Source organism: Lepidochelys olivacea (genome assembly GCF_965140295.1).
Source record: "Lepidochelys olivacea isolate rLepOli2 genome assembly, chromosome: 15".
NCBI classification, from domain to species: domain Eukaryota; kingdom Metazoa; phylum Chordata; order Testudines; family Cheloniidae; genus Lepidochelys; species Lepidochelys olivacea.
Window position 1 is genome coordinate 2454542 of NC_140425.1, and position 27038 is coordinate 2481579.

The 27038-nt window shown below is 49.4% G+C and overlaps 2 protein-coding genes across 2 annotated transcripts in view; both read right to left on the reverse strand.

The window, feature by feature from the left end:
- Positions 1-26154, reverse strand: LOC311531579 (coiled-coil domain-containing protein 157-like). The gene is made up of 10 exons (XM_084649069.1): positions 26020-26154; positions 22247-22422; positions 17843-18551; positions 12591-12668; positions 11486-11676; positions 9577-9753; positions 8722-8890; positions 5291-5430; positions 1936-2024; positions 1-1302 (listed from the first exon to the last, which is right to left on the reverse strand). The coding sequence occupies exons 2-10, from the start codon at positions 22382-22384 to the stop codon at positions 993-995; spliced, it is 2001 nt and encodes a 666-aa protein (XP_084505195.1). The 5' UTR covers positions 22385-22422; positions 26020-26154; the 3' UTR covers positions 1-992.
- Positions 26016-27038, reverse strand: part of LOC311531583 (coiled-coil domain-containing protein 157-like) — a gene marked incomplete at its 3' end in the record, with an annotated part of 3466 nt that continues 2443 nt past the window's right edge. Inside the window, exon 3 of the mRNA XM_084649076.1 lies at positions 26016-26328. Coding sequence (XP_084505202.1) covers positions 26016-26328 — 313 coding nt within the window. The remainder of the gene's footprint in view (positions 26329-27038) is intronic.

Genomic DNA, 27038 nt, shown 5'->3' on the forward strand with positions numbered 1-27038 from the left:
TAAGCTTAAATGTAAAATACTAGTTTATTAACAGCACTGTCCTCTCTCTGGGAACCATGCCCTTTCCCTGCAGGGGCAAGGACAGTCTGATCTAAGCTAGTCTTTCATATCTTAACTTCTTGGAGCCTAACTTGTAACAGAGCCATTGAAAAGGAACAGAACAGTGTATGCTGTCAATGCCCACTGGAATTGTTATATAGCAGTCACTCAATACAGTCCTTCCTGTTCTCCCCACCCCTTTTCTTGCAGTCATTTGCCAACTGCAATCTTACTGGTTAAAAGTCTTAACTCTTGAATCTTTTACTGAAACTCAACTCCCTGCTGTTTCCTCCTGCCCTTGCAGCACACCGTGCTGTCAAAACCCAACCAGGATGTGGCAGGGGTTTGCAGCAAGTGCTAGATGTTAAACCACAGGAGGGGGGGGTATGATCCAGGCTGTGATGGAGCTCTTGATTCCTAGCTCCCTAAGGAGGAAGAAAAGTCCCTCTTGTGTCTGTACAAAATGGGGCAGTTCCTATGTGGGAATGGAAGATGTCTCCTGCTGGAAGGTGGGAAAGCATACAGCCTTTTGTATGGGTTCTGTCTTCATGAGATCCTCTGGATCCCTGAGAGGATCCCTCAGTCCTTGCATCCTTCCCACCTCTTCCTGGGCAGCCTCCCTCACAGCAGCCATCCTGCTGCTCCGGGAGGTCCGGCTGGTTTTCCTTGTGGAGCTGCCAATGCTCCTTCCTCCACCAAAGGAGATGCTGTTTGCAAGGCGTGGCGTCCCCCACAAGCTGACTGCCCTGACTCCAGCAGGTGGCCCATCCCAGTTAGGGAACAGGCGAGTGGCAGAGAAGCCCTGGGCTCCCATGTGGCACAGCCCTTTTGCAGCTCTGTCACTGTCACAGACAGTAGCCCTGCACTCGGAGGGAGCCTTGGGGAAGAACAGTAAATGGCTTTATTTGTGTCCTTGGCTGAACACCTCCAGCAGGGGTTGCTCTCCTGGAGTTCTATTTCCGGTGATTCCTAGGGCTGTGAGCTGAGAGGCCCTGGACTCTGGCTGTGCTGCCTTTCCCTTTCAGTCTGGCATAAATGCTGATGGCCGAGTTCTCGGCTGGAAGGGAGACGCAGGACATTGCCTTCCACGTGGCCTCTGCAGAGGATGGCTTTGGCTGGTTGCTTGGCGGTCTCTGGAGGGCCATGCTCTGGCTGCTGGCTTGGCCACTCGCAAGCCGGTGGGGTACTGTACTGCTTGGAGGTCTGTGTGCGAGGTTAGAGTTGCTGAAGGAGATGTAGGACAAGGCATTGGAGATGCAGCCCCTGAGGCAGGGAAAGTCTCATAAAAACATAAGAACAGCCCTACTGGGTCAGACCAAAGTTCCATCTAGCCCAGTATCCTGTCTTCCGACAGTGGTCCGTGCCAGATGCCCCAGAGGGAATGAACAGAACAGGCAATCATCAAATGATCCCTCCCCTGTTGCTCATTCCCAGCTTCTGCCAAACAGAGGCTAGGGACAGCAGTGTAGCGAGCGGGGCAGCGGCCGCTTTCCCACCGAGCAGAGGTGGTGCCTTTTTAATTTTTACTCACCCAGCGGCAATCCGGGTCTTCGGGGGCGGGTCAGACGGCGCTCCGGGTCTTCAGCAGCACCCACTTGTACTCACCCGGCGGCGCTCCGGGTCTTCGGCGGCACTGAAGGAAACCCCCTCCCCCCCCCCCCCCCCCCGAAGACCCGGAGTGAGTGAAGGACCTGACGCTGAAGACTCGGAGCGCCGCCGGGTGAGTACAAGCGGGTGGCTCCTTTTTTTTTTAATCTCCGCTCTCCGTTTTCTCTACCTGGCTACGCCACTGGCTAGGGACACCATTCCTGCCACGTAAAGTCTCCATGCAAACCAAGCCCTGCAGCTGCTTGCTGGGGGTCGAGGGGGGGGGAGGTTTAGAGCAGGCCTGCTCACCCTGTGGAAGCCTTGTGGAGGTCCATCATGCCGTCCTTGGAGCCAGTCCTGGAGGAGGAGTGAGCCCAGAGCTGGGTCTGTGGGATGAACTGGGGAGAGGAGAACTCGGGGTTAGAACCTCCCTGGTCACTGCTTGATGCTGGGAGCTCCCCCTGCATCCACAGGAAGCCATGGCTGGGATGCATCAGAAAGAATATTCCTCCCCATCATGCACCTCGTTCATGGCGCTATCATGGCTGGTGTCTGTCGGGGACTGACTCAGAACTGGATGGGTGGCATCTAGGCCCCAAAGGTCTCCAGTGCTTGTGGGTGCCTGTGTTATCTAGTGTCAAGTGCTTTCCTTGCTCTGGGCCCAAGGAGCTCCAGGGTGTGGGGAAAGTCTCTCCTACCATCTCTCTGGGGAGAAACCACTCCATTCTGGGCTTAGTCTGCTCCCAGCTGGAGGCCGTGGCTTTGAATGCTCCTGTTTGATGATTGGAATGGGCTGGGCCATCGAGGAAAGGGCCTTGAGCTGACGAGATGACTGAAACTCGGCCTTGTGTAGAGGGCCAGCCCAAGGCCTGTGCTTCACTGGTCCAGAGACGTGGGGCTAATTCTGCTGGGTCACCCCAGCAGGGTGGGACCAGTGCAAGAGATGCTGTCTGGACACTAGATGGAAACTGGTCTCAAGAATAGACCTTTACTGTTATTCTTGTCTACACAAACCAAGTTCGCAGCAAGCCTGGTGTCAATCTCCCTTGCATTAGCCCACCATGCACTGAGCGCCCATGTGCACCCTGCTGCTCTGGACTAACTGTTCCACAGAGAGCTCTGATTCACTCCTGTTTCCGTGCAAGAGAGATCAAAATGGACTATGGAGTTTGTGCGCAGCAGGCTAGGGCGAGGTAGATTCACACCCTGACTTGCTGCCAACTTGGGCCTGGGCTACACCTAAAATTAGATCGACCTAGCTACAGCACTCAGGGCTGTGAAAAATTTTGCACTCTGTGCACAAAATTAGGCCAATGCATCTAGGTCAATGGAAAAATTCTTCCATCGACCTAGCTACTGCCTCTTGGAGAGATGTCTTAATTACCTCAATGGAAAAGCTCCTTCTGGCGACGTAGGAAGCTTCTACGCGACAGTGGCAGAACTGCCATGCTGTAGCTGTACCGCTGTAGCTGCTGAAGTGTAGGCATGACCTTCATGTTCCTTTCAGCAAGCCCCAAGCCTGACTGCTGTGGCCCATGACTGAACCCCAGAGCCTCCCCACAGCTGTTGTGCTGGGATCATCTCCAGGAAGAAGCTCCAAAAGGCCCAAGCTTTTCTTTCAGCTAGGACTTAATTCTTAGCAGCTGTGAGCATCTCCCAGCAGTGGTGCGCTAGGAGCAGGGTGCTACCATTGCAGAGCTTGTCACCTCTTCAAACATGCTGTACCTACCTCCCCACTGCCTTGCTCCTTATCCACTGCAAATGGGTGTGAAATGCTCCCACTCTGGTAGCATTTGGCACTGGTGAAAGTGACAGCGTAAGGTGCAAGCCAATGGTGAGTCAGGCCCGCTGAGTCTCATGCCTTCAGCCTAGTGGTTGCTCTTTTAACGAGAATGTTAAACCAACCCCTCCTCAAGGAGGCACTCTACACAACACATAATGCAACTGTGGCCTGAGGGATGGTACAGGCTCGGAGAGCAGCAGAGAAGCAGAAAATATCTTGCTAGAAAATATCTTACATTAATATTCTTCTGCCCTGGTAATCGAGCTAAGGAACCCTTAATCACTAGGCTTGACTAACATGCAACTCCATCATCTGGTTGCAGTAGCCTTTCCCAGGAGTAGGGCTCAGGTTTGAGTTGAAAAGTGGGAGGGCTTAAATGAGAGGGGTGACCGTCCTATGTGCAATTACTGGGAGGGGCCCAGTCTGGCCAAACCTGGTAGTGTTATTTATTTGTATTGGTGTAGCACTGTCCTGGGCCTGCACTGCTCCAACAAGGGGATCTCTAACCCAAGATTTACAAGCAAGTAACGATGAGGGCCAAGTGTACAGCAATAAGGGCTGCTGTAGGGTGTGACTGGGGGGTACTAGTAAAGTTGGGCAGAGAGGTCAGGATGGGAAGAGCAGGAGAAGAGCATTAGCTTTCTCTACAGTTCTAGTAACAGCTCCTGTCTTACTGCTCCCTGCCCCAAGGGGTGATATTAATTCCTCACTTTTGTGAGTTCCAAAGGAGATCACAATTAAAGCTCAGTCAAATGGACAAGCCCCCCAGCAGTGCTTCTCTAAAGGCCTGGACAGATCCCCCTGCCCCCATGGGCTTTGGGTCAGGCGCTGTATGTGTCTTCGCTGCACTCCAGACATGGGTTTTCCTTGCTGTTTGTCTCTGTGATCGCAGAGCCCAGGATCGGCCACAGGGAAGGACCCCAGAGCCCCCCTGTGATTGCAGAACCCAGGATTGGCCGCAGGCCCACGTGAAGAACATTAATACAGAAGTCGCTCTCTGGAACAGGCGCCATGCTCAGCGGAGAGCCTTGCTCCCGCCGAGGGCCATGCTGGGGAAGTAACAATAGAGATTTCCAGACTTGGGTTATTCTTCAGGAGACCTCAGTCCAAACACAGGGGCTCTTTAGATCCCGTTTTCCAGCTGAGCCAGCTGTCGAGCAAGGAAGTTCTGTGACGTCTACCCAAGGCCTCACAGCAGTTCTGGCACAGTCCAGCAGTCTGCACTCATTTCTGTTTTAAATTAGAGCCCGGACTCCTACTGGTTCTACAACTGTGCTCTTGTTACTAGACTGCATTGCCGCAAGGGGGAACAGAATGGGGCATATAAGCCTCACTGAGAAGTACAGGGAAGCAGCATTAAACCTACAGCTGTAGAGAACAGAGGTACTGGGATTAGTCCTGGAGCACAGGCTGTATGAAAACAGTCCTGAGGTTCTAGCCCCCAAGAACAGTGGAGGTGTAGTCCCTCAGCCCCCACAGGGATCACGGGATGGATCGTCTATTCCTCAGCCTCCAGGAGCCATGGGACATATCTCCTATTCCCCAGACCCAAACAGGACGGGTCTCCTATTCCCCTGCCCTAAACTCTACTGGGAGTGGGATGTGTCCTAAGTCTCCCATTTGTACAGTCTCGAGAGAGTACAGGATAAGCCACAATCCCCCATCCCCAAAGTCTAGAGAGACCATGGGATTGACATCCAATCCCTCTGCTTCAGGGTCCCAGGGGCCATGGGATGGGTCACAGACCCTCCATGCCCAGTAGGGACCACATTGTTGCACTGACCCCCTATTCTGCCTGCCTTGCCAACTGTCTATTGATAGCAGCTGGCCCCCCTTGCACTGAGAGGTGCCCTCTCCACCTGTGGCTGGGGTCAGACTCACCCTTAAAGCTCCTTGCTGGGCCGCCTCTTTCATTTTGGCTAGTGTGGTCCTGAGTCGCGAGTTCTCTTCCTCCAGGATGCTAATTCGGATGTTGTTCGCCTGCAGCTGCTTTTCCATGTCATCAGTGATGTTCCCAGTGCCTGCAATGAAACAGGATTCCCCTTCACAATGGGGCAAGGGGAGTGGGTGTGCACAAATCATCTGGATACAGCAGGGCTGGCACATACATGCATGCATGTCCGTCCCTAACTCCTCCTGAGAAGGACATCCCCCTTCACCTCCTGGCACAGACAGCCCTAGAGCATGTGCAGGTAACCGCTAGTAATGCTGTAAAGCAAGAGCAGACTGGCTGGTCGAGTCCTTTCATGTAGTCTAGGGATGATAATTATGCCACAAAAGCAGCAGGCCAGTTAAAAACGAAAGGCACAGACATTACAGGGCCAAAGCAGAAAGGATGCAGCAAGGGTAGCGAGAAAGCTGTATTCTCCTTAACCAGTATGTGATTCCTCTGGTAACTAAAGCGATCACTTGCGGGTGCAGGGTCTGTGCTGTGTGTAAGGCAGTGGGAAAATAGAGGAGGAGAACGGAGGAGTGGGAGACCAGCCTCCAGCCAGTGACTTGCCCATGGGTACAAAGCTAGTAAGAGAAATCATGCCCTCGGGGCAGCAGGTCGCAAGCCACATGACACAACCCTCCTGTGATGGCGTGTTGACCCCACACCACCATTGAAGGGGTTATGGTGGCAAGGGATGCCAATTAGCCATAGGCTGCACCTGCGAGGGAGCTAACTGCCAAGGATTCTACTTGAGAATGAAGCTCACCTGGGCAGGAGTGGGTGGGGGCTTCTACAAAGCTGAGGCCACCAGAGGCGGCAGGGAGATGAGTCTGCTGATGCACCCCCGATACAAGGGGGAGAGCAGGAGCCTGAAAAGGCAGCACAGGAAGCCATCCAGGGAAGGAGCAGTAAAGTCCAAGAGAGCACAGACCTGGACTGCTGGTTTGAGGGTCCCTGGACTAGAACCTGGCACAGAGGGTGGGCCTGGTTCCCCTACCAGCTACTGTGGGAGTAGAGATGGTGACTGCCTGAGACTTTGTGGGAAGAGACTGATGAGGCCCTGGAAGGGGAGGATGATGGTGACTTGGCTGGAGAGAGGCTACAGCTCCTGATAAGCGAGAGAGAGGCTATAGATCAGTGGTCCCGAATGTGGTGCCCGTGGGCGCTGTGGCATTTATGTGCACCCGCCGTCAGGACTGGCACCAAGGAACAAAGAGGAGAGGAACTCATCTGCCGGAGAACCTGCCACCGAAATGCTGCCGCTGAGCGTTTCCCGCAGAGAAGCAGCCACTGAAATGCCGCCGAGGAGTAAAGCCACCGGAGAAGCGTCGCCACCGAAATGCCGCCAAGAAGCGTCGCTGCCCACCACACACTTCTGAAGGCATGCATGTGCTCTTTGCCACAGAAAGTTTGGGGACTACTCCTGTAGAGCAAGTGACTGAGGCAATGGAACAGACTATGGTGAGCTAATTCCCCAGCTGAGCCATGAGGAGGCATTGCTGAGCCGTGAGTGGCACATCCTATTACACCTCTGACCCTCCCATGCTACTCTGAAGGACAGCAAGAATTGCAAGGGTACTCATTCTTAGCTGAAGTTTGTCTCCACCACTTTGCCAGGATTGTGTTATCCTCACTAATCTCCCATTGTGCCCACCAGCACCCTCTAACCCAGGGGTTCTCAACTTTTTTCTTTCTGAGGCCCCCCCAAACATGCTATAAAAACTTCACTACCCACCTGTGCCACAACAACTGGTTTTCTGCTTATAGAAGCCAGTACTAGTGTTAGGAGGTAGCAAGCATGGCAATTACCTGGGGCCCCACGCAACAGGGGTCCCCGCAAAGTTAAGTTGCTCAGGCTTTGGCTTCAGCCCCTGGTGGTGGAGCTCAGGGCCCCCGGCTTAGGCCCCATGCAGCGGGGCTTCAGCTTTCCACCCTGGGCCCCAGTGAATCTAACATTGGCCCTGCTAGGCAGACCCCCTAAAACCTGTTCAGGGCCCCACAGGGGGCTCTGGACTCCTGGTTGAGAACCACTGCTCTAACCCACAGCCTACACCCATGCCCAACACTCATTCCACTCTCTGTCAGTGGCTTCTGTGCTTCCCCTGACCTTTAGGGCATTAGTGCCAGCACCGGAGACCAGGCTGAGTTCTTGAACCGTACCATAGACCAGTCTCAGTTCCAACGGGCCAGCCATCTTACCTCTCCAGGGTCTGGGTGCCCAGCAAAAGCCTCCCCTGGAAGCATGCTGCTGGCTTCCCCTTTTAGTGACGTGACATCCCACCACAAAGTGGAACATGCTGAACAAGTGAACCAAGATGCATCTTCCCCCACCCCATTACATTCAAACAGCTTCCACATGTCCTCAGACCAATCTCTTCCCTTAGCTGGAGGCTTTAGGACAGACTCTTCGGCTGATATGGCCACTTAGTACCTGCACCAGCTGCATCCTCCCCCGACTCTCCAGCACTAGGAGCATGTGAGGCCAATGGGTCCTATTGGGGGATGGAGATGGGCTGGGAGGAAGAAGGGGGCATGGTAGAGTGGAACGCCACTGGCATAAAGTCATTAACTACCTTATTCCTCAGCACCTCTACCTTACACTGGGACTAGGCATGCAGGATGGTGGAGCTGCTGCTCACTTCCTGAGGATGCTCCCTCCCTGCACCAGACCAAGCTTGGATACAGCGGATAACTGAGCTCTTTGTTATGAAAGGACATTGGGTAGCAACAGCAACCATGGAGGAATGTGCCCAGTTACACTCCACTAAGCACCGTGCAACCCGTCAACTGCAGAACACTAGGGCAGACAGGCTGCTAGCAGAACCTTTCCAGGTGGAATTATCTTGTCCTGCTGTACTAGCGACATACTATCCTGATCTGCAGGGATGTTGTGTGACCAGAGGAACCTCTATTCCAGATCCCACCAAGCATCTCTCCTATGGACACATGGCCAGGATCAGCTGTAGCTGATTGCTAGCCAAAGGTGGGTTGAGGGGGTCATAGACAGAATACACAGCTGCAGTCTGTAAAGGGTTAAGATGACCCTTAACATAGCATAGAGTCACGTGGTCACATCTCATAGTCACTTGTCTCAAGGGCGATCCCTCTGGACTGCAACTCTGATTTTTTCAGTGGGATAGTTTTCCATGTTTAATTGAAAGTCTGATTTTTATATTTGTGTAACTCTAAAACAGTTGCTGGAATTGCACACTCCCATGCATGTGAGCTGGGGGAGATGAGCCCTCTAGGGCACTCAGTGCGTGAGTACTATTGGCGGCAGGGATGAAGTCTGTTATCATCCATTCTGATGTTTGCTACCCCCTGCACAGGCTCTTACTGTCTGCTGCCCTCTGCCCCTCCGCACACCCTCTCTTACTCTCAAACTGCGCCTCAGCAGGGATGTGGAGGTCTGGAAAGGACACGAGCAACCTCTCCCTCTCCTTCAGCTCCTGGAGCAGCTCATCCAGCTCGGAGATGTTCCTGAGTAGTTCGGACGTGGACTGCTCCAGGCTCAGCTTTTCCTGCTGCAGGTTCTCCATTAGCTGCTGCACTGGACAGGAGGAGTGTGGTTAGGTTTCACCAAGCTCCTTCCCTGCTGCGTGATTCTGCTCAGGGGCAGGGGCTGCAAAGTGGCTAGGAGAGGAGAAGAGTTCATCATCCAGCTGTAACATTGCCTTCAGGGCTGAATCTGACCGCCTTGTCTAGTGAGCGGCACGCCAATGTGACAAACCACCGGGTCTCAGTGTGATGTGGGAGCACCAGACAGATGTGGCACTTGTCCTGGAATGCCCACAACCTTCAGTGCCTAACAGGGTTCTGCTGAGAGGGCCAATCCCTGAGGCCCCTGCTCCCCCCTGCTACTTGCTTAGAACAAATTCCTATCAGTCAGAGGGAGAAGGACTGAGTAAAATGGAGTAGCGTTCTCAGCAGTGGCCCAGAGATATTAACCATGGACAGACTGCCTGGCTGGAGCCAGTGCAAGAGGAAGACATCTCAGTGCTCTTCATTGTTCTCTCACCCTCCATCATTGCACAGTGCAGCCTGTTCACCCACCCCCAGCACACTGGCACTCCATGGTGTACCCAAGCGGGGGGCATTCATTCTGAGCCCTTTAATGGCTCCCTCCCGTACTGGAGCTCCACAGTGCAGCTCTAGCTCCCATTTCACTGCCCCTCAGGGGAGCCCCTACTGCGAAGGAACTTCTTGCTGCTCCGGGGACATTAACGCTGACCTGCTGGGCCTCCAGCTGGCCCTGAATCTGCTGCTTCTCGGCCTGTGTTGCCTTCAGCTGTTGCTCCAGCTTAGCCTTGTCATCCTCAACTTCGCCTAGGCTGGCCCTCAGCTCCTCGCACTCCTGATCCAGGTAGTCCAGCTGTTGCAACAGGGTCCTCTGCTTGGCCTGGAGCGACTTCACAGAAAGAGGAAGGCAGATGATATGTACAGATGTCACCCTCAGCGGCCCAAGTAGCTTTAAAGCAGGAAGGGTTATAATAAAGAGTGGGGTCAAGGGACCAAACTGTGAGGGATGGGCTAGAGTGTGTGAGAGGGGGAGGCAAGAGGAGCCGAACTGGGTGTACAGCTTGGCCTATATCACAAAGGAAGCGTGTGACCCACTAGTAAGCCACAGCCTGTGACACAGGTGCCAAGTCCGTGAGTGCTCCGGGCCTGGAGCACCCGGAGAGAAAAATTAGCGGGTGCTCCACACCCACCGGAAGCCAAACTCCCCCCTCCTAGCCTCCTTCTCTCCACCCCCGCCTGTACCAGCACAGCGTCCCCCGCTCCTCCCCCTCCTTCCACATGCGATATAGGCCAAACAGCTGTTTGGCAGCGCTTAGGACTTTCTGGGAGGGAGTGGGAGGAGCAGGGACACGGCACACTCAGGGGAGGAGGCAGGGCAGGGATAGGGACTTTGGGGGAAGGGGATGGAATGGGGGTGGGAAAAGGTGGGATAGGCGGGGACTTTGGGGAAGGGGTGGAATGGGGGCGGTGCAAGGGCAGTGCAAGGGCGGTGGGTTGGGCACCCACTGGTCAGAGGGGAACTCAGTGCCTATGGCCTGTGATGTGTGTAGGTAGCAGCAAAGGGCACCGGAGAGTTTCCTCTACCTGCAGCACCAAATGGGCACCAGTGGGCAGAGTTGCCAACTTTCACATGGTAAATAAGCACCCCGACTTGCACAATAAGCCAAAAATCAAGCTAATCCCATTTCAAAACAAGGCCAAAACAAGCCAATCCTTAAGAACCCCAACACTCTATGTGACTAGATCCCCCCGGCATGCAGTCTGGGACTGTGGTGCACGCGGTGTGCACCCCTGACTCTCTTCCTCCCTTGCCTCTGTTTGCTCCCCCTTACCCCTGCTTGCCGGGAGCCGATCAAAAAAAAGAAGCAACAAGCTACAAGCCAAAAACTAGCCAACAAGCAACTCACAAGCCAATTAAGCCAAAAACAAGCACAATTTATGCATTTTTTTGTGGGTTTGGCATGTCTGCTTGTGGGCCTGGTTCTAGGGGGGATCGGGCTTCTCCAGCTTTCACCAAAAGCATGGGGCCCTGCCTGCTTCTGCCTAGAGCGCTCCCTGGAATGCTGGAACTGATCAGTGGCAGCTTTCAAAAGTGAGTGTTTGTTACTGACAGCAAAATGCCATTGCACTGAGGGAATGAAATAGGCACAGAGGGGATGCTGATGAAGGTAAGTTGCAACAATCCATCAAACAGGCTGCTTTCAGAAGGCAGCTCCCCCGCAGGTCAGGGTGACAGTACACAAGTAAGATGGCAACATTGCTCAGGTGCACAGCACCTCTTTACCTGTCTGATACTCACCCCTGAAAAAAGGGATAGCACAAGGTATTGCCAGGGAAGTACAAGCAAAGCAATGCAGGGCGGGGAGGGGAGCAGGAACACTGAGCTGAGCCCTCAGCTTCCCACAGAGACCTTATTTACAATCCTGGCATAAGTCTTAAATGAAAACAAGGTTGGGTAGCAGCAGAGGGAGCAGAACAGAAGAAGGGACGGGATGACAGGAGAGGTATGGATAGAGCAGCATGGACCAGGACCAGCCAGAGATGACCTAGTGGAGAGTAGAAGGGAATTAGATTCGGGTAAGGCAGGGAACAACAGGTCCTGGTTCCTGCCATGGCCGCACCTCCTCATGCCTGAGCATGCTTTCCACTTTGGCCTTCTCCTTGTCTAGCTGGGTGGTGGCCCTGCTAAGCTCCTGGCTTGCGTTCTCCAACTGGCTGGTTAGCAGCTGCACTTGGTCTTCCAGCTTTGTCATCTGGCTCTTGTGGGCCATCTTAGTCCTCATCTCCTCCAGCAGGGTGCTTTTGGTCAGCTCTGTGAATACACAACATCCTGTAACCAGTGCTGTGGATGGGGGGAGTTCATAATGGTGGAGATGGGCAAGATGGGCTCTTCCTTCCCCAGGTTCCATGATCCCGCGGGAAATGGATGAGAGAGGTGAGAGGAAGCTTTCTGGCATGACTTAAATTCTCTCATGGATGCCTCCCAGAAGGGGAGCCACCATTCCCACTTATGCCTGCAACCTTGTGAGTCCCAACACATGATGCTAGCACCCCACAGCTATCAGCCAGGTAGACAGGCTTCACTGTTAGTCTTTAAGAGCCACACTGTGGCTGGCTCTGCATGGGTACATGAGATGCGGGAAGGTGGCACATGGAGCCTTCCCCTTGTGTAAGCAGGAAGCAGAGAGATTGCATCATGCTAGCATTAGTCTTCCCAAAGCTATGGGCCCACCTCTGTACCAAGAGCTGCTTGGTGCAGGGGAGCACTGTTATACCCATCTGATGGGTGGCAGAGAACAGTCAACCAAGAGCCCTGGGAGGAATTTTGGGAGTCAGCCAGGAGTCCATTTGTGGCTCCCACTGCAGCACATCTTCTCCACACCCCTGTAAGGAATAGCCTAGCCCCAAGGCTTCTCTTCCTAGGGATTTCAAGTTTGCTGTTCCCTGTGCTGAAGTGGCTGAGATTCTGAGAGGCTCATGGGCTCTTGCCCCAGGATTCTGCCTAGTGTGTTACCTGGGCAGTGGAGGTTAGAAGGCACTCAGACACTACAATGATGGAGGCCATTTAAATACATTGGTGCCGATTCTCCTCTCACTTACACCAGTGCTAATCGGGAGCGACTCCACTAAAGTCAAGAGAACTACACTGGTGTAAAAACAGCGTGAGAGGAGAATAGAGTCTATGGATGAGATCGGATGGATGGATGAGCCCATGAGAATTCCTACCCAGCTCTCGCATGGCAGCTTGCTGTGACAGCAGCTCTTCTTTCAAGGTGGAAATTCTCTCCTCCAGCACAGCAGCTCCTAAACCAACCAGAACAAATGACTTAGTAAGGACCTCCCAGGTCCTTTACAGCACTTATCTACACATAACAATCACACCATGGCATTTCTCATCAACTGAGTGTATCATTCTATGCTTCACTAAAGGGAGGAGCCAGGAAAAATGAAATAGCTGATCATCTTTATTATCTACTGAACTTCTGGTCTTAAGAAGTTCCATATCCTTCCAGTTGGACGGATATGGAAAATAGCACCTTTATGTGTTTAAAAAACTCTCGAAAAAAGTTGTGAAATAGTTTTTCTGGGAACAGATGTGCCACATACAGAACACAGGATGGGATGGGGTGAAGGTTTTATTGACACTCATTAGGGACAAGCTACATAATGCATCACTCATCAGCAATGCCAGCATCCCAATAAACTCTTCATATCATCACACCAAGTGGGCGGGGGGGGGGGGGGGAGAGATAGAGAGAGAGAGATGTCACCCACTGGCACAGCTGAATCAACAGACTCAGGTCACCTGTGTTCTCGCTCTTTAGGTTGGTGAGGATTAGGTAAGATGATCAAGCATATTGTGAAGATGCCATATTAACCCCTAAAGGAGGATGTCTCCCTCCCTTTGAATGGCCACTTTATGGGCTAGTGAGTTAGATACATAAAGCCTTATGGGGGGCACCGTCACAATGTAAATATACTTATGAATGTATATATGACATAACTAGAATGTGTTCTATGCTACATACGCCATGTAACATATCTCTGTAAAGGTTATGCTCTACTAAATCTATTAATCCTATTTGTATGCATGTATCATTTTTGTATTCGAAGTTATGAATATTGGCTGCATACTTGTTTGATTCTAGTAAGTTTTAGTGAAGCAGTTGGTCAGCTTCCTGAGAAAAAAGACTATTCTCAGTCAGTGCCAGTCAAGAAGCCCTTAAGCCAACAATGAACTTGGAGATGCCAATCCACATCTGGGCTTTCCCAAGAATGTGGCTTGGCTGGTAAGGAACTCAGTCATACATAGACATGCGACTTGCCCAGGTTACTCCAAAACTCCATTTTGTAGCTGGACGTTGCATAGGAGAGAGTAGGGGGTCTCCACCCACAAGAGAAAGTCTATTTAAACCCTCGACAGACCCCTCCATTTGGTCTTCAGCTGGCTAAAGAGAGAGCCTCCCCACCCCAAGGATACCTGAAAGGACAAAGGACAGTAACTACAGGGGGTGTGAGCGATTGCTGGATCTAGACTAGAAGGAGACGAGTCTGTAAAAGGAAGCTTACTGGGTGAGGATTTTATCTGTATTCAGTTTTATTACTGTACTAGACTTAGACTTGTGTGTTTTATTTTATTTTGCTTGGTAATTCACTTTGTTCTGTCTGTCACTACTTGGAATCACTTAAATCCTACTTTCTGTATTTAATAAAATCACTTTTTCCTTATGAATTAACCCAGAGTATGTATTAATACCTGGGGGGGGGGGGCAAACAGCTGTGCATCTCTCTCTATCAGTGTTATAGAGGGCAAACAATTTACAAGTGTACCCTGTATAAGCTTTATACAGGGTAAAATGGATTTATTTGGGGTTTGGACCCCACTGGGAGTTGGGCATCTGAGTGTTAAAGGCAGGAACACTTCTGTGAGCTGCTTTCAGTCAAGTCTGCAGCTTTGGGGATGTGGTTCAGACCTGAGTCTGGGTTTGCAGCAGGCTAGCAGGTCTGGCTCAAACCAGGCAGGGCACTGAAGTCCTAAGCTGAAAGGGCATGAAAGCTAAGTCTGCAGCTTTGGGGCATGTGGTTCAGACCCTGGGTCTGTGTTGGAGCAGACTGGCATGTCTGGCTCAGCAAGACAGGGTGCTAGAGTCTCAAGCTGGCAGGGAAAGCAGGGGCAGAAGCAGTCTTGGCACATCAGTTGGCAGTCCCAAGGGGGTTTCTGTGATCCAACCTGTCACAGTGGCGTAGTCGAGCAGGATCTGTGCACAGCTGATTGCTTTGAGATACTGGTAGTGATTTTAAGTGAGTTTTAAGTGTGGTGGCTGGAGAACAGACAAAGTGGTTACTGTTTGTTATTTTCGGTTTGCTTATTTCGGGTAAGCAAAATAAGTAAGAGTGAAGATCAGAAGAAGCTAGAACTACACAAGTTGCAAATTGCCCAGAAAGGCTGAACACTGGGCGCTGTGAAAGTCTCTGTTAACTAAGAATCCCCTGAGGTGAGTGCATCCCAGTTTCAGTGAACTACAGAGGGGGCGTGGCCCAGCACAAGAAAGTAGGAAAATGACTACCAGTGAAGCAGCTAATAAACTAGAGCTGGCTAGACTGGAAGCAAAAGAGAAAGAAAATGAACATAAGAGACGGATGGAATTAAGACAATTAGAAATTAATACAGAGGAGGCTGCCCACAAGAGAGCTGTGGAGGCAAAAACATCCAAGGTGGAGGCAGAAGAGGCTGCCCACAAGAGAGCTATGGAGGCCCAGAAGCATGAACTGGCTGTTATGGAGTTGAAGAGCTGGCTTCACTTCCCCAAAAATCCACAAATGGGAGCGACTATGTCCCCAGTATGACGAATCCGGCAACATTTTGCCGAATATTTCATCACCTTTGAGAGACTGTGCACCCTCCATGCAATCCCTGAAGACCAAAAGATGACCACATTGATTACAAAATTGACTGGCAGAACTCTGGACATATTCAATAAGATGCCTATTGATGATGCTTCAAACTATGGTAAATTTAGGGAACGGGTTCTGAAACAGTTTCAGGTTACACCTGAAACCTACAGGATTAAATTCAGGAGTCTTAAGAGAGGATCTGGATTGAGTAATGTGGTTTATGTAAATGAAATGTGAGATTTGGTAGACAAGTGGGTGAGGGGGAAAGGCATTACAAGCTTTGACGGAATTTGTGATTTGGTTACTCAGGAACAATTCCTGAATACGTGCAGTGATGATGTAAAACAGTATTTGTGGGACAAAAAGATGGACGCAGTGGGTGAATTAGCTGGGTTTGCAGGCTCTTATGAGCAAACACAGGCTGCAATTAAACATGAACCACTGGCAGAGGGGCACAGGGTTGGGGGAAAGCAGAAGCACCGTTTTGCCCCTGGGAAAAAGGAGGTGGGGTGTTCACCTCCCCACTCCCCTGTGACCCGTCCCAAATCTCCTGTGCAAGCAGAGGCGCCCAAGAGGTGCTATCGTTGTAAGTCCACTGAGCACCTGAGGAATAAGTGTCCCTTGCTGAGTGGAAACAGGCAGCAAGTAACACTTGAAGCTGCTACTTCTCAGAGCCAGGCTGCGGCCTCTTTGCACACAGGGTTTGTAAAGCTTGCTTCTACACAACCAAGCAATGAGCATATGCATGCAGTTAAAATCAATGGTGAAGTGCTTCTTGGACTGAAGGATACAGGTGCTGAGATTTTTGTGGTCAGGAGCGACCTGATCCAGGAGAAGGATTTGTTGCCGGGTAAAATGGAAGAATTAGAACTGGTGGGAGGTTACAAAGTCCTTGCACCTTTAGCTAAAGTATACATGCAAACTAAGGATTTGCAGGCTGAATTGACTGTTGTAATGGTGGCACACAATTTTGCACCGTTTTTACTGGGGAATGATTTCTTTAATGTGACAGAATCTGTCCCAGGGTTGGTTAGCAGTGAGAAGGAATCTTGTGCTAAAAGCCCCGGGCCAGTTCCAGAGGGAGGGGCTGGACAAAGCCAGCCCCTGTCCCATGATCATCTCCCCAGGGGAGGGGAATGTATCATCTTGTAACAGGGGGGCCACCCCAGCCACTGACTGCTAGAAAGTTGCAGGTCAGCAGAGGGCAGGGCCTGCCCTGGGGTGCACAGAGACATGTGTCCCGAAGGTGGAATTTGGGGTCCTGTTGACCTCTGCAGTGGGAACAGACCCCCAGGACTCTGTAGCTGGAAGCAAGCCCAACCTGAGTGAAAAGGGGGGAATTTTGCTGGCCAGTGAAGGGTCTGTCATAGCTGGTAGTTGTGAGCCCACAGGTGGATCAGGGACACCTTCCCTTTTGGGGGACACAGGAGTGTCTGACCCAGCAGGGAGCCCAGAGAGGGAAGCCCAGACGGAAGGTGCCCACCTTTTGTAGGGAGGATGTTTCCCAGGATGAGGGTGAACAATCTGCATTTAAAATGCCAGACCCCTCTCCTGTGGAACAGGGTTTAAGGGAAGACTGGGGGTCAGATCTCCCAGAAGGGGGTGCCCCCCAGCTAACCTTTTAGGAACAGAAAGTGGGGTGTCCAAAGGGGTTTTACCCATCCAAGGCACTCCCCTGAAAGATGTTGTTCTTGCTATGCTTGTAAGAAATAAAACTCTCTTAATAATAAATAAAAGACAGGAAGGGAAAAATCTCCGCATGGGTGAAACTTCACCAGGGAGTGGGGCCCAGCCCAGAGAAATCCCAGAGGGAGGGGCCAAGGGCAGGCATGGTTGCAGTACACCCTTTCCTTCCCAAAGCCCCAAACACATGCCTGAATTGAAAGCCTTCTCCAAAGAGGCAGAAGAGTCTGCATCAGAGTGCCTACCAGGAGGCACAAAGAAATGGGAAAATACAGTAGACACTAAACAAGCTAAATTGTGTGAACAAAGCATGTCCACCATAGATATGCTGTTACTCTTGTGTCTTTTACTATTTCATCTATGGGTCAAGACAAAGGAGTTAATACTAGTGGTTAACCCTTTAAAGATGTGGGACATACCTGATTTGTGTCCCCCAAAAGCCCAGATGTGGATTGGCATCTCCAAGTTCATTGCTGGCTTAAGGGCTTCTCGACTGGGCACTTACTGAGAATAGTCTTTTCTCAGGAAGCTGACCAACTGCTTCACTAAAACCTACTCAGAATCAAACAAGTATGCAGTTCATGAGAACACCAGGGAATAAAAGGAGCCCAGAAGGTGAGAGTGAGTAGGAAACAGCCACCCCTCCAGAAGCAGAAATGAAGTAAGGAGTCTGCAATACCTGGCCTCTCTGCCACCAGAAATACAGAGAAAGAAGAGATTTGTGAACAAGAGTTAATTTAAAGGGAACAATCAACTGTCAAGGGGTAAAATCCTAATCCCATTGAAGTCAATGGAAAAACTCCCACTGACTTCTGTGGGACTAGGATTTCCCTAAGGACTCTGGTTGTGTTTAACAAAAACACCTACTGACTAGGGACAAGCTGGGACTGGCACCACACCTGTCTGTAGATCTTCCTTGTCCTTCTCCAGTTTGGCTGTGATCTGAAAATTCTCCTTTATCTTTTCCTCCAGGTACTGCTCAGCCTCCTTCCTCTGCCATTCCTGGGTCTCAGTTGCCTTCTGAAGAAGCTTGTCAAAGTCCTCAACCTGCTTCCTCAGCTCATCCTTCTGTTTCTCAGATTCTTCCAGATCTGCCTTCAAAGGGTTTATCAGCTGCATCAGCACCCCAAGATGTCTGTTGATACGAGAGAGGTCTTTGCTCTGTTCTGATGCCCAGAAACTTATGTCAGTAGTGGTGAGTGGCTTGTTGCCTAGGGTCTCCTCAACCTTCTCTTGGAATTTGCCCAGGGACGAGGGGATGTTCTGGCTGTGGCAGATGCTGATGATGGCTTTACCGACCTCCCAGAGGCTGGCCTGGCCACTTGCACATGCATCACAGGGCACCAGAGATGACTCAATTGTCTGAGAATGGACACTACAGACATTCTTGGTGACACCATATGCAGATCGTGGCTGTGAGGTGTCTGAGAAACCACAGTCTGGCCCACGGATGGTTTGTGGTAGACATGACATGGTTGACTGGGCACTGGCTAATAATGCACTTGATTCTGAAATCACAGGTGAGCAGCTTTTCAAAGGCTCATTCTCAGCTTTCACATCTTGCAGGGTAGATTTCAGTGCAGAGATGTCCCTCCTGTTAGATTTCTTCTATTAGAGAGAAAACATAGGAGAATGAAGACATTTGCTATCATGTTTAAACAAGTTATTCTCAACTATCTTCACAGAACAGATGCTCCAAAATTGGCCTGGAAAGCCGATAAAATAGTGCCCATTTTTTTAAATGGAACACAGGAAACGAATAATTCCTGTAACTCAATAGAGACCCCTTTGCTTCACGGCTGGTGACAGGACCAAAAGTACAACACCAAAAAGCCTGACTGAACACTGGCACATCCTCACTGGGAGGGAATGTCAGTGGGAGTCTGCATTCAGCTAGGGTAGCTTCACCTTTGCTACATTTTTCTGAGATTGAATAGGTTCAAAGAGGGGCTACAAAGAGACCTGGCCAGATTCCCTCAGGAGGTGGTCTGGCAAATACTAAGACTATTTATCCTGGGAAAGAGAATTATTTCAGGGAACACGACTGAGGAACAGTGTTAAGGTTACAAAGGGGACAGTGATCAGCACCCCTTTTTTGCCCCATAATAGGAGAACAAAGGGTCACTTGAAAAAAGTAACATAAATTTCAAACAAAAGCATTACTTTTTTGGTACGATTGCTCAGAGCTCCAGTTTGAAACTGGAGAAAAGCCCGTTGAGAGTCCTTGGGTTAAGCTTAGAGGCGAGAGAAACAAGGGTGATGTTGTGGTGGGCATGTGCTATGGACCACTGAATCAGAAGGATGAGGTAGACGAGGCTTTCTTCGGACAACTAACTGAAGTTTCCAGATCAAAGGCCCTGGTACTAATGGGAGACTTCAATCACGTCTGCTGGGAGAGCAATACAGCAGTGCACAGACAATCCAGGAAGTTTTTGGAGAGTGTTGGGGACAACTTCCTGGTACAAGTGCTGGAGCAACCGACTAGGGGCTGTGCTCCTCTTGACCCGCTGCTTACAAATAGGAAGAATTGGTAGGGGAAGTAGAAGTGGGTAGCATCCTAGGCAGCAGTGACCATGAGATGGTTGAGTTCAGGATCCTCACAAAAGGAAGAAAGGAGAGTAGCAAAATATAGACCCTGGACTTGAGAAAAGCAGACTTAGAAACCCTTAGGGAACTGATGGGCAGGATCCCCTGGGAAGCTAATATGAGGGGGAAAGGAGTCCAGGAGAGCTGGCTGTATTTTAAAGAAGCCTTATTGAGGGCGCAGGAACAAACCATCCCAAAGTGCAGAAAGAATAGCAAATATGGCAGGTGACCAGCTTGGGTCAACAGTGAAATCTTTGGGGAGAAACTCAAAAAGGAAACTTACAAGAAGTGGAAATTTGGACAGGTGACTAGGGAGGAGTATAAAAATATTGCTAGAGCATGCAGGGGTGTAATCAGGAAGGCCAAGGCACAATTGGAGTTGCAGCTAGCAAGGGATGTGAAGGATAACAAGAAGGGTTCCTACAGGTATGTTAGCAACAAGAAGGTGGTCAGGGAAAGTGTGGGACCCTTACTGAATGGGGGAGGCAACCTAGTGACAGAGGATGTGGAAAAAGCTGAAGTACTCAATGCTTTTTTTGCCTCAGTCTTCACAAACAAGGTCAGCTCCCAGACTGCTGCACTGGGCAACACAGTATGGGGACGAGGTGAGCAGCCCTCAGTGGTGAAAGAACAGGTTAAGGACTATTTAGAAAAGCTGGACATGCACAAGTCCATGGGACTGGATCTAATGCATCCCAGGGTGCTGAGGGAGTTGGCTGATGTGATTGCAGAGCCATTGGCCATTATCTTTGAAAATTTGTGGTAATCGGGGGGAGGTCCCGGATGATCAGAAAAAGGAAAATATAGTGCCCATATTTTAAAAAGGGAAAAAAGAGAACCCAGGGAACTACAGACTGGTCAGCCTCACTTCAGTCCCCGGCAAAATCTTGGAGCAGGTCCTTAAAGAATCATTTTGAAGCACCTGGAGGAGAGGAACGTAATCAGGAACAGTCAACATGGATTCACCAAGGGCAAGTCATGCCTGACCAACCTGATTGCCTTCTATGACGAGATAACTGGCTCTGTGGATATGGAGAAAGCGGTGGATGTGATATATCTTGACTTTAGCAAAGATTTTGATACGGTCCCCACAGTATTAATGCCAGCAAGTTAAAAAAGTATGGATTGGATGACTGGACTATAAGGTGGATAGAAAGTTGGCTAGATTGTCGGGCTCAACGGGTAGTGATCAACAGCTCGATGTCTAGTTGGCAGGCGGTATCAGGCAGAGTGCCCCAGGGGTTGGTCCTGGGGCCAGTTTTGTTCAACATCTTTATCAATGATCTGGATGATGGGATTAATTGCACCCTCAGCAAGTTCGCAGATGACACTAAACTGGGGGGAGGGTAGATATGCTGTAGGGTAGGGATAGGGTCCAGAGTGACCTAGACAAATTGGAGGATTGGGCCAAAAGATAGCTGATAAGGTTCAACAAGGACAAGTGCGGAGTCCTGCAGTTAGGAAGGAAGAATCCCAGGCACCGGTACAGGCTGGTGAGCGACTGGCAAAGCATCAGTTCTGTAGAAAAGGACTTGGGGATTACAGTCTAGTCTGGGCCTAATCCTTTCCCCGGTACAGTCCTTGTTCCAGCTTAGGTGGTAGCTAGAGGATTTCTCATGACTGCAGCCCCCTTTATTCTGTTCCACCCCCTTATATATAGCTGTGGCACAAGGAGGGAATCTTTTGTCTCTTTGGGTCCCCACCCCTCTGTCTAAATGGAAAAGCCCCAGGTTTAAGATGGATTCCAGTACCAGGTGACATGGTCACATGTTCTGTGAGACCCCCAAGCTTTCATTAAAAGAAAAGGAGTACTTGTGGCACCTTAGAGCCTATTTGAGCATAAGCTTAATCGGAGCTGTAGCTCATGAAAGCTTATGCTCAAATAAATTGGTTAGTCTCTAAGGTGCCACAAGTCCTCCTTTTCTTTTTGTGAATACAGACTAACAGGGCTGTTACTCTGAAACCAAGCTTTCATTCTTCCCAATCTGACTCACAGGAAGGCCTGCAAGTAAACAGAGCCATCTACAGTCAATTGTCCTAGTTGATGGGAGCCATCAAGATTCCAAAACACCATTAATGGCCCACACTTTGCATAATTACAATAGGACCTCAGAGTTATATGTCATATTTCTAGTTTCAGATATAAGAATGATACATTTATGCAAATAGGATGAACACACTCAGTAGATTATAGGCTTTGTAATGATACCTTACACGAGACCTTTTGCATGAAGCATATTCCAGTTACATTATATTCATACTCATTAGCATATTTTCATAAAATCATATGGACTGCAACGTCACACCTAGGGAGGTGGTAGACTCTCCATCCTTAGAGGTTTTAAGGCCCGGCTTCACAAAGCCTTGGCTGGGATGATTTAGTTGGTGTTGGTCCTGCTTTGAGCAGGGGATTGGACCTCCTGAGGTCTCTTCCAACCCTAATATTCTATGATTCTATGATCACACTGCATGTAGGCAGCCAGCAGACCTCCCTGCTTCAGTAGGCCAGAGAGCTAAATACAGTAGCTGGATTTTAAAAGGGGCTGGCTAATATTACAGTCACTAATTTCATTTTATCTAGTTCTGAGGATTAGATGAGGTTAATCAAAGCTCATGCTCTGAAGTGTAATCTGATCACTGAAGGTTCAACCACGATCTGGTTTAGTATAGCAAATCCTATATGACATAGGTCCCAGCATCGCTAGGCCACATCCTACCTCAGTCACTAGCTGCTGATGGAGCGCTCCCAGTTTCAACATGCTGTTCCCGTACTTCCTCACAGCCAGCCCGATGGACATGCAGGGTCCCACTGCCCGGGAGGGGGGCACAGCTTGTTCGCTGATGAGATTCTCCATGTAGCCTGTGAAGCTCTGAAGCAGCAACAGCAGCCTTTCTGACAGAAACAAACCGTGGCTTAGAGCTGCATGGGATTTCTTTCTGGGAGTGGGCTTTTTGCTGTCGGTCACTACTGCCCTGCAAGTTGGGGGATGACATAAGGAGGTGGCCCAGGGTTAGCATTTGGCACACAAAATACCCCAGAGGGAAACCCCAGCTTCCTAGGCTGTTTAGGGGTGGAAACAAGGCAGGGGGACCCTCTCTATCCCAGGGGGCTGGATAGTCGTGGGTCACCACTTGTACAACTCCCCAGTTCTGGGTCACTCTACGGAGCAACATTCCTCCGAGTTCAGGGCCTGACTGTCCTTTCCCAGGGGCACAGATTCAAAGCCATCCCCTGTGCTTTGGGTTATGTGGAGGTAGGTCCCCCTTTAGCCCAGTGATCAGGCCTTCTGGCTGGTGGGTGAATTCAAGGCAATCCTAAATGGGCCTTGTCATAAATATAAAGGGAAGGGTAAACCCCTTTGAAATCCCTCCTGGCCAGGGGAAAGCTCCTCTCACCTGTAAAGGGTTAAGAAGCTAAAGGTAACCTCGCTGGCACCTGACCAAAATGACCAATGAGGAGACAAAATACTTTCAAAAGCTGGGAGGAGGGAGAGAAACAAAGGGTCTGTGGGTCTGTCTATATGCTGGTTTCTGCCGGGGATAGACCAGGAATGGAGTCTTAGAACTTTTAGTAAGTAATCTAGCTAAGTATGTGTTAGATTATGATTTCTTTAAATGGCTGAGAAAAGAATTGTGCTGAATAGAATAACTATTTCTGTCTGTGTATCTTTTTTGTAACTTAAGGTTTTTGCCTAGAGGGGTTTTCTATGTTTTTGAATCTAATTACCCTGTAAGATATCTACCATCCTGATTTTACAGGGGGGATTTCTTTCTTTCTATTTACTTCTATTTTTATTAAAAGTCTTCTTGTAAGAAAACTGAATGCTTTTTCATTGTTCTCAGATCCAAGGGTTTGGGTCTGTGGTCACCTATGCAAATTGGTGAGGCTTTTTATCCAACATTTCCCAGGAAAGGGGGGGTGCAAGTGTTGGGAGGATTGTTCATTGTTCTTAAGATCCAAGGGTCTGGGTCTGTAGTCACCTAGGCAAATTGGTGAGGCTTTTTACCAAACCTTGTCCAGGAAGTGGGGTGCAAGGTTTTCGGAAGTATTTTGGGGGGAAAGACACGTCCAAACAGCTCTTCCCCAGTAACCAGTATTAGTTTGGTGGTGGTAGCGGCCAATCCAAGGACAACGGGTGGAATATTTTGTACCTTGGGGAAGTTTTGACCTAAGCTGGTAAAGATAAGCTTAGGAGGTTTTTCATGCAGGTCCCCACATCTGTACCCTAGAGTTCAGAGTGGGGGAGGAACCTTAACAGGCCTTAACAAAGGTAAAGCCTTGAGAAGCTGCACTGAGAGTTACTTTTTTAAAATTAAGCACCATTTTACTTCAAGCCGATGGAAAAAGCATCCCAAATGCCTAGTGATTGAGCCATGATTTAAAATATAAAACTGACATCTGTATTGATAACTATACATGCCAAAAGTCAATGCAGGCTAGTGGATGATATACTCAAGAGATGCGGTTCTAGTCCCCGCTCTGCCATTCACTAGCTGGGTGGCCTTGAGCAACTCAGTTCACTTGTGCCTCAGTTTCCCAATTGGCAAAGAGGTGATAACACTCATCTACTTATTGTAGATGAGAGGCTGTGAGGATTAATTAGTTCATGGCTGTAAAATATTTTGAACAAGTTAAGTGTTCTAGAAATACCAAGTATTAATGTAACTGTCAAATACGTACTCACAAACCTCTGTACATTGCACACAAAATCTAGGTTAAAAGAACACTGTCAAGGTTGCAAAGTCAAGCACCCAAAAGTTAGGAAATGCCAAAATTAAGGTTGTCTGCATATTCTTAATTTGGCCCCCTTGTGCCAATGCACAGTCCTTAATTACATGTTCTCGTGCCATTTTTTTCCATAGAACCTCTGCCTTATTCAGTGCACATGATGGACAATGCTCACTGGATGAACTGCTATTCAATATTTTGTTTTATCCTCATTGTTTAATGTGTGGCCCCAGGCCTTGTTCACTGCACATCATTCAAACCCTGCTCTGAAGACTGAATTATTAATTTCCTCATAGACTTTTCTATGACGCTCAGCATGACAGTAGCTGCTGTGCAAACATTTTTTCCTCACAAGACTCCTGTGAGATGGGGGGTGCACAGATCATCCCCATTTTACAGATGCAGAGCTGAGACACAGGGCAAAAGTATCCACTAGTTTTCAGTGCCCAACTTGAGACACCTAGGACCTGATTTTTCAACATACTTACCATTATACTTTAGATGTTCGAAGCACAGCTCCCATTGACGTTAGTTGTAACTGGGAGTGCTCAGCACTAATGCAAATCAAGACCCAGGCTCTCATGTTGAGCACCCCGAAAATGAGGAGCATACTTAGGGACCACCTATGAAAACTTTGGTTTAAGTGACTTGCCCAACACTGCATAGGAACTCTGTGGGAGAGGCAGGGATAGAATCCAGTTCTCCAGGGTAGCATTCAACTCCCTTAACCACAAGGCCCTCCCTTCTCTTCCCACAATCCTCTGCCTCATTCACTAGACACCTTCCAACTTCCACAAATGAGACAGCAGGCTCCTTCACTATAGTCCTGATTCACCCCCAAAGCAGGTCCATTCTGTGCACTGAATGAAGCATGCACAGTCCAGTCACACCTGGGAACTTTGAGGGGATGGAGCATGCTCAGTCACTCTGGAGGGATGGCACATGCACAGCCCGGTCAGCACCAAAACCAGTGATGAGCTGGAGCATACTCAGTGAGAATGGACTCTTCAGAGATTTTAGTTAAACTCTAAAAAGTCTCTACTGAGCATGTGCAAACTGAGATTTTTCAAGGACTTATAACAGCCAAATTTGGGCAGATTTTCATATGAACAGCAAAAGGCACCTCCCTGACACAGGCCAAATTTCTCCCTGCTCCAAAGTATGGGGATGTTAGAATTTCTCAAAGGTCAACAACTGTTTTTGCCAAAACAACATATTTTTCCCTATCCTTGGAAATGGCTGAACCATTTTGGCTGAAGCTTTCCCAAAATATTGAGCCTGAGGCAGACATCCAGCACAGGGAAATTTTAGCTCAATCAATCAAAGTTTGGTAAATGTATAACTAACTGAAAACAAGGTCTTATAATGGGAAATGTCAGGCAACCTTATACTATATTGCTACCAACCCCCCTATAAGAAGAGAATTTCAGGGAAATGCTTCTAGATAGCTAAAAGCTGTTGCAAGTTCTTTGAATATACTGCACATACAGATCTATGCTCATGGTGTTAGGGGCAGGTATCTTATCGGTAGGATTCTGCAGCGACATTTCTCAAAGAAGAAATACAGTTGCTCAGCCATAGATAAGTGGCTGAATACAGAAATGTCTTCCGTGCTTTCCAGATGCATGTGACTCTAAAGACCTGAACACAGATATAGGGTCTGTATGAATGTAGTGTTTTCCCAACAGGCATTTCTGAAAGGAGTTGCGGATGTCCACTGATCAACCTCTTAACAGATCTGAGATGTATTCATCCTCTCACCTGTCAATCACCAGTTCGAGGAGCATTACATGGGAATGCTGGGTAAATTCAGGGTCATTTTCCACATAGTCGTAATGCTCCAGCAAAGCCACCAGATCCAGATCACAGGACACTTTATTGGGGAACTTCCAGGAGGGGTAACGCACTGCCCCAGCCCGGGAGAAGACATCAATAATGGCTCCTTGTAGATCGGTGATGTCCTTCCTCAAGCTCTCCATGCAGTTTGGATTACCCAACAGGTATGCCATTCTGTCAGTTGACTTTAGGCCACCAATAGGAAAATGCCCCTCATTGGCAGGATGGATAGATCTGCAATGGACAACAACACTGAACATCAAATTAACCAGCAGATTCCATAGGGAAAGAAAATCAAGGCAGGTCAGACTCATTACTGTACCTCTCAGCTCTTCATGACTGAAGAGGGTATAAAGTGCTGTCACTTCTGCTATGGCATAAAAGTTATGGCCCAGTGTATAGCATTGTAACAAGTCCTAAGACTTCGCAGCCGTCATTATACCGCATGTTGTGCCACTGGAACTTCACAACAACACCACGAATAAAACTCATCTCCTCTTGTTCCAAATCACAGAATACCCTTTAGCTGTTAGTTGCATAGAGCCTCTGATACTAGTCCCATAGAATTTAAGGCCAGAGGGGACCATTAGACCTAGTCTGACCTCTAGAATACCTGAGACCAAAGACTCTAGTTGGAAAAAAGTATTTCAGTCCTCAGGAGCCTAACCTACCAGAGGCAGAGAACAGGAGAGAGCAAGATGCCAGGCATCACACATAGGTGAACGTAGAATCATAGAATATTAGGGTTGGAAGAGACCTCAGGAGGTCATCTAGTCCAATCCCCTGCTCAAAACAGGACCAATCCCCAACTAAATCATCCCAGCCAGGGCTTTCTCAAGCTGGGCCTTAAAAACCTCTAAGGATGGAGATTCCACTACCTCCCTAGGTAACCGATTCCAGTGCTTCACCACCCTCCTAATGAAATAGTGTTTCTTAATATCCAA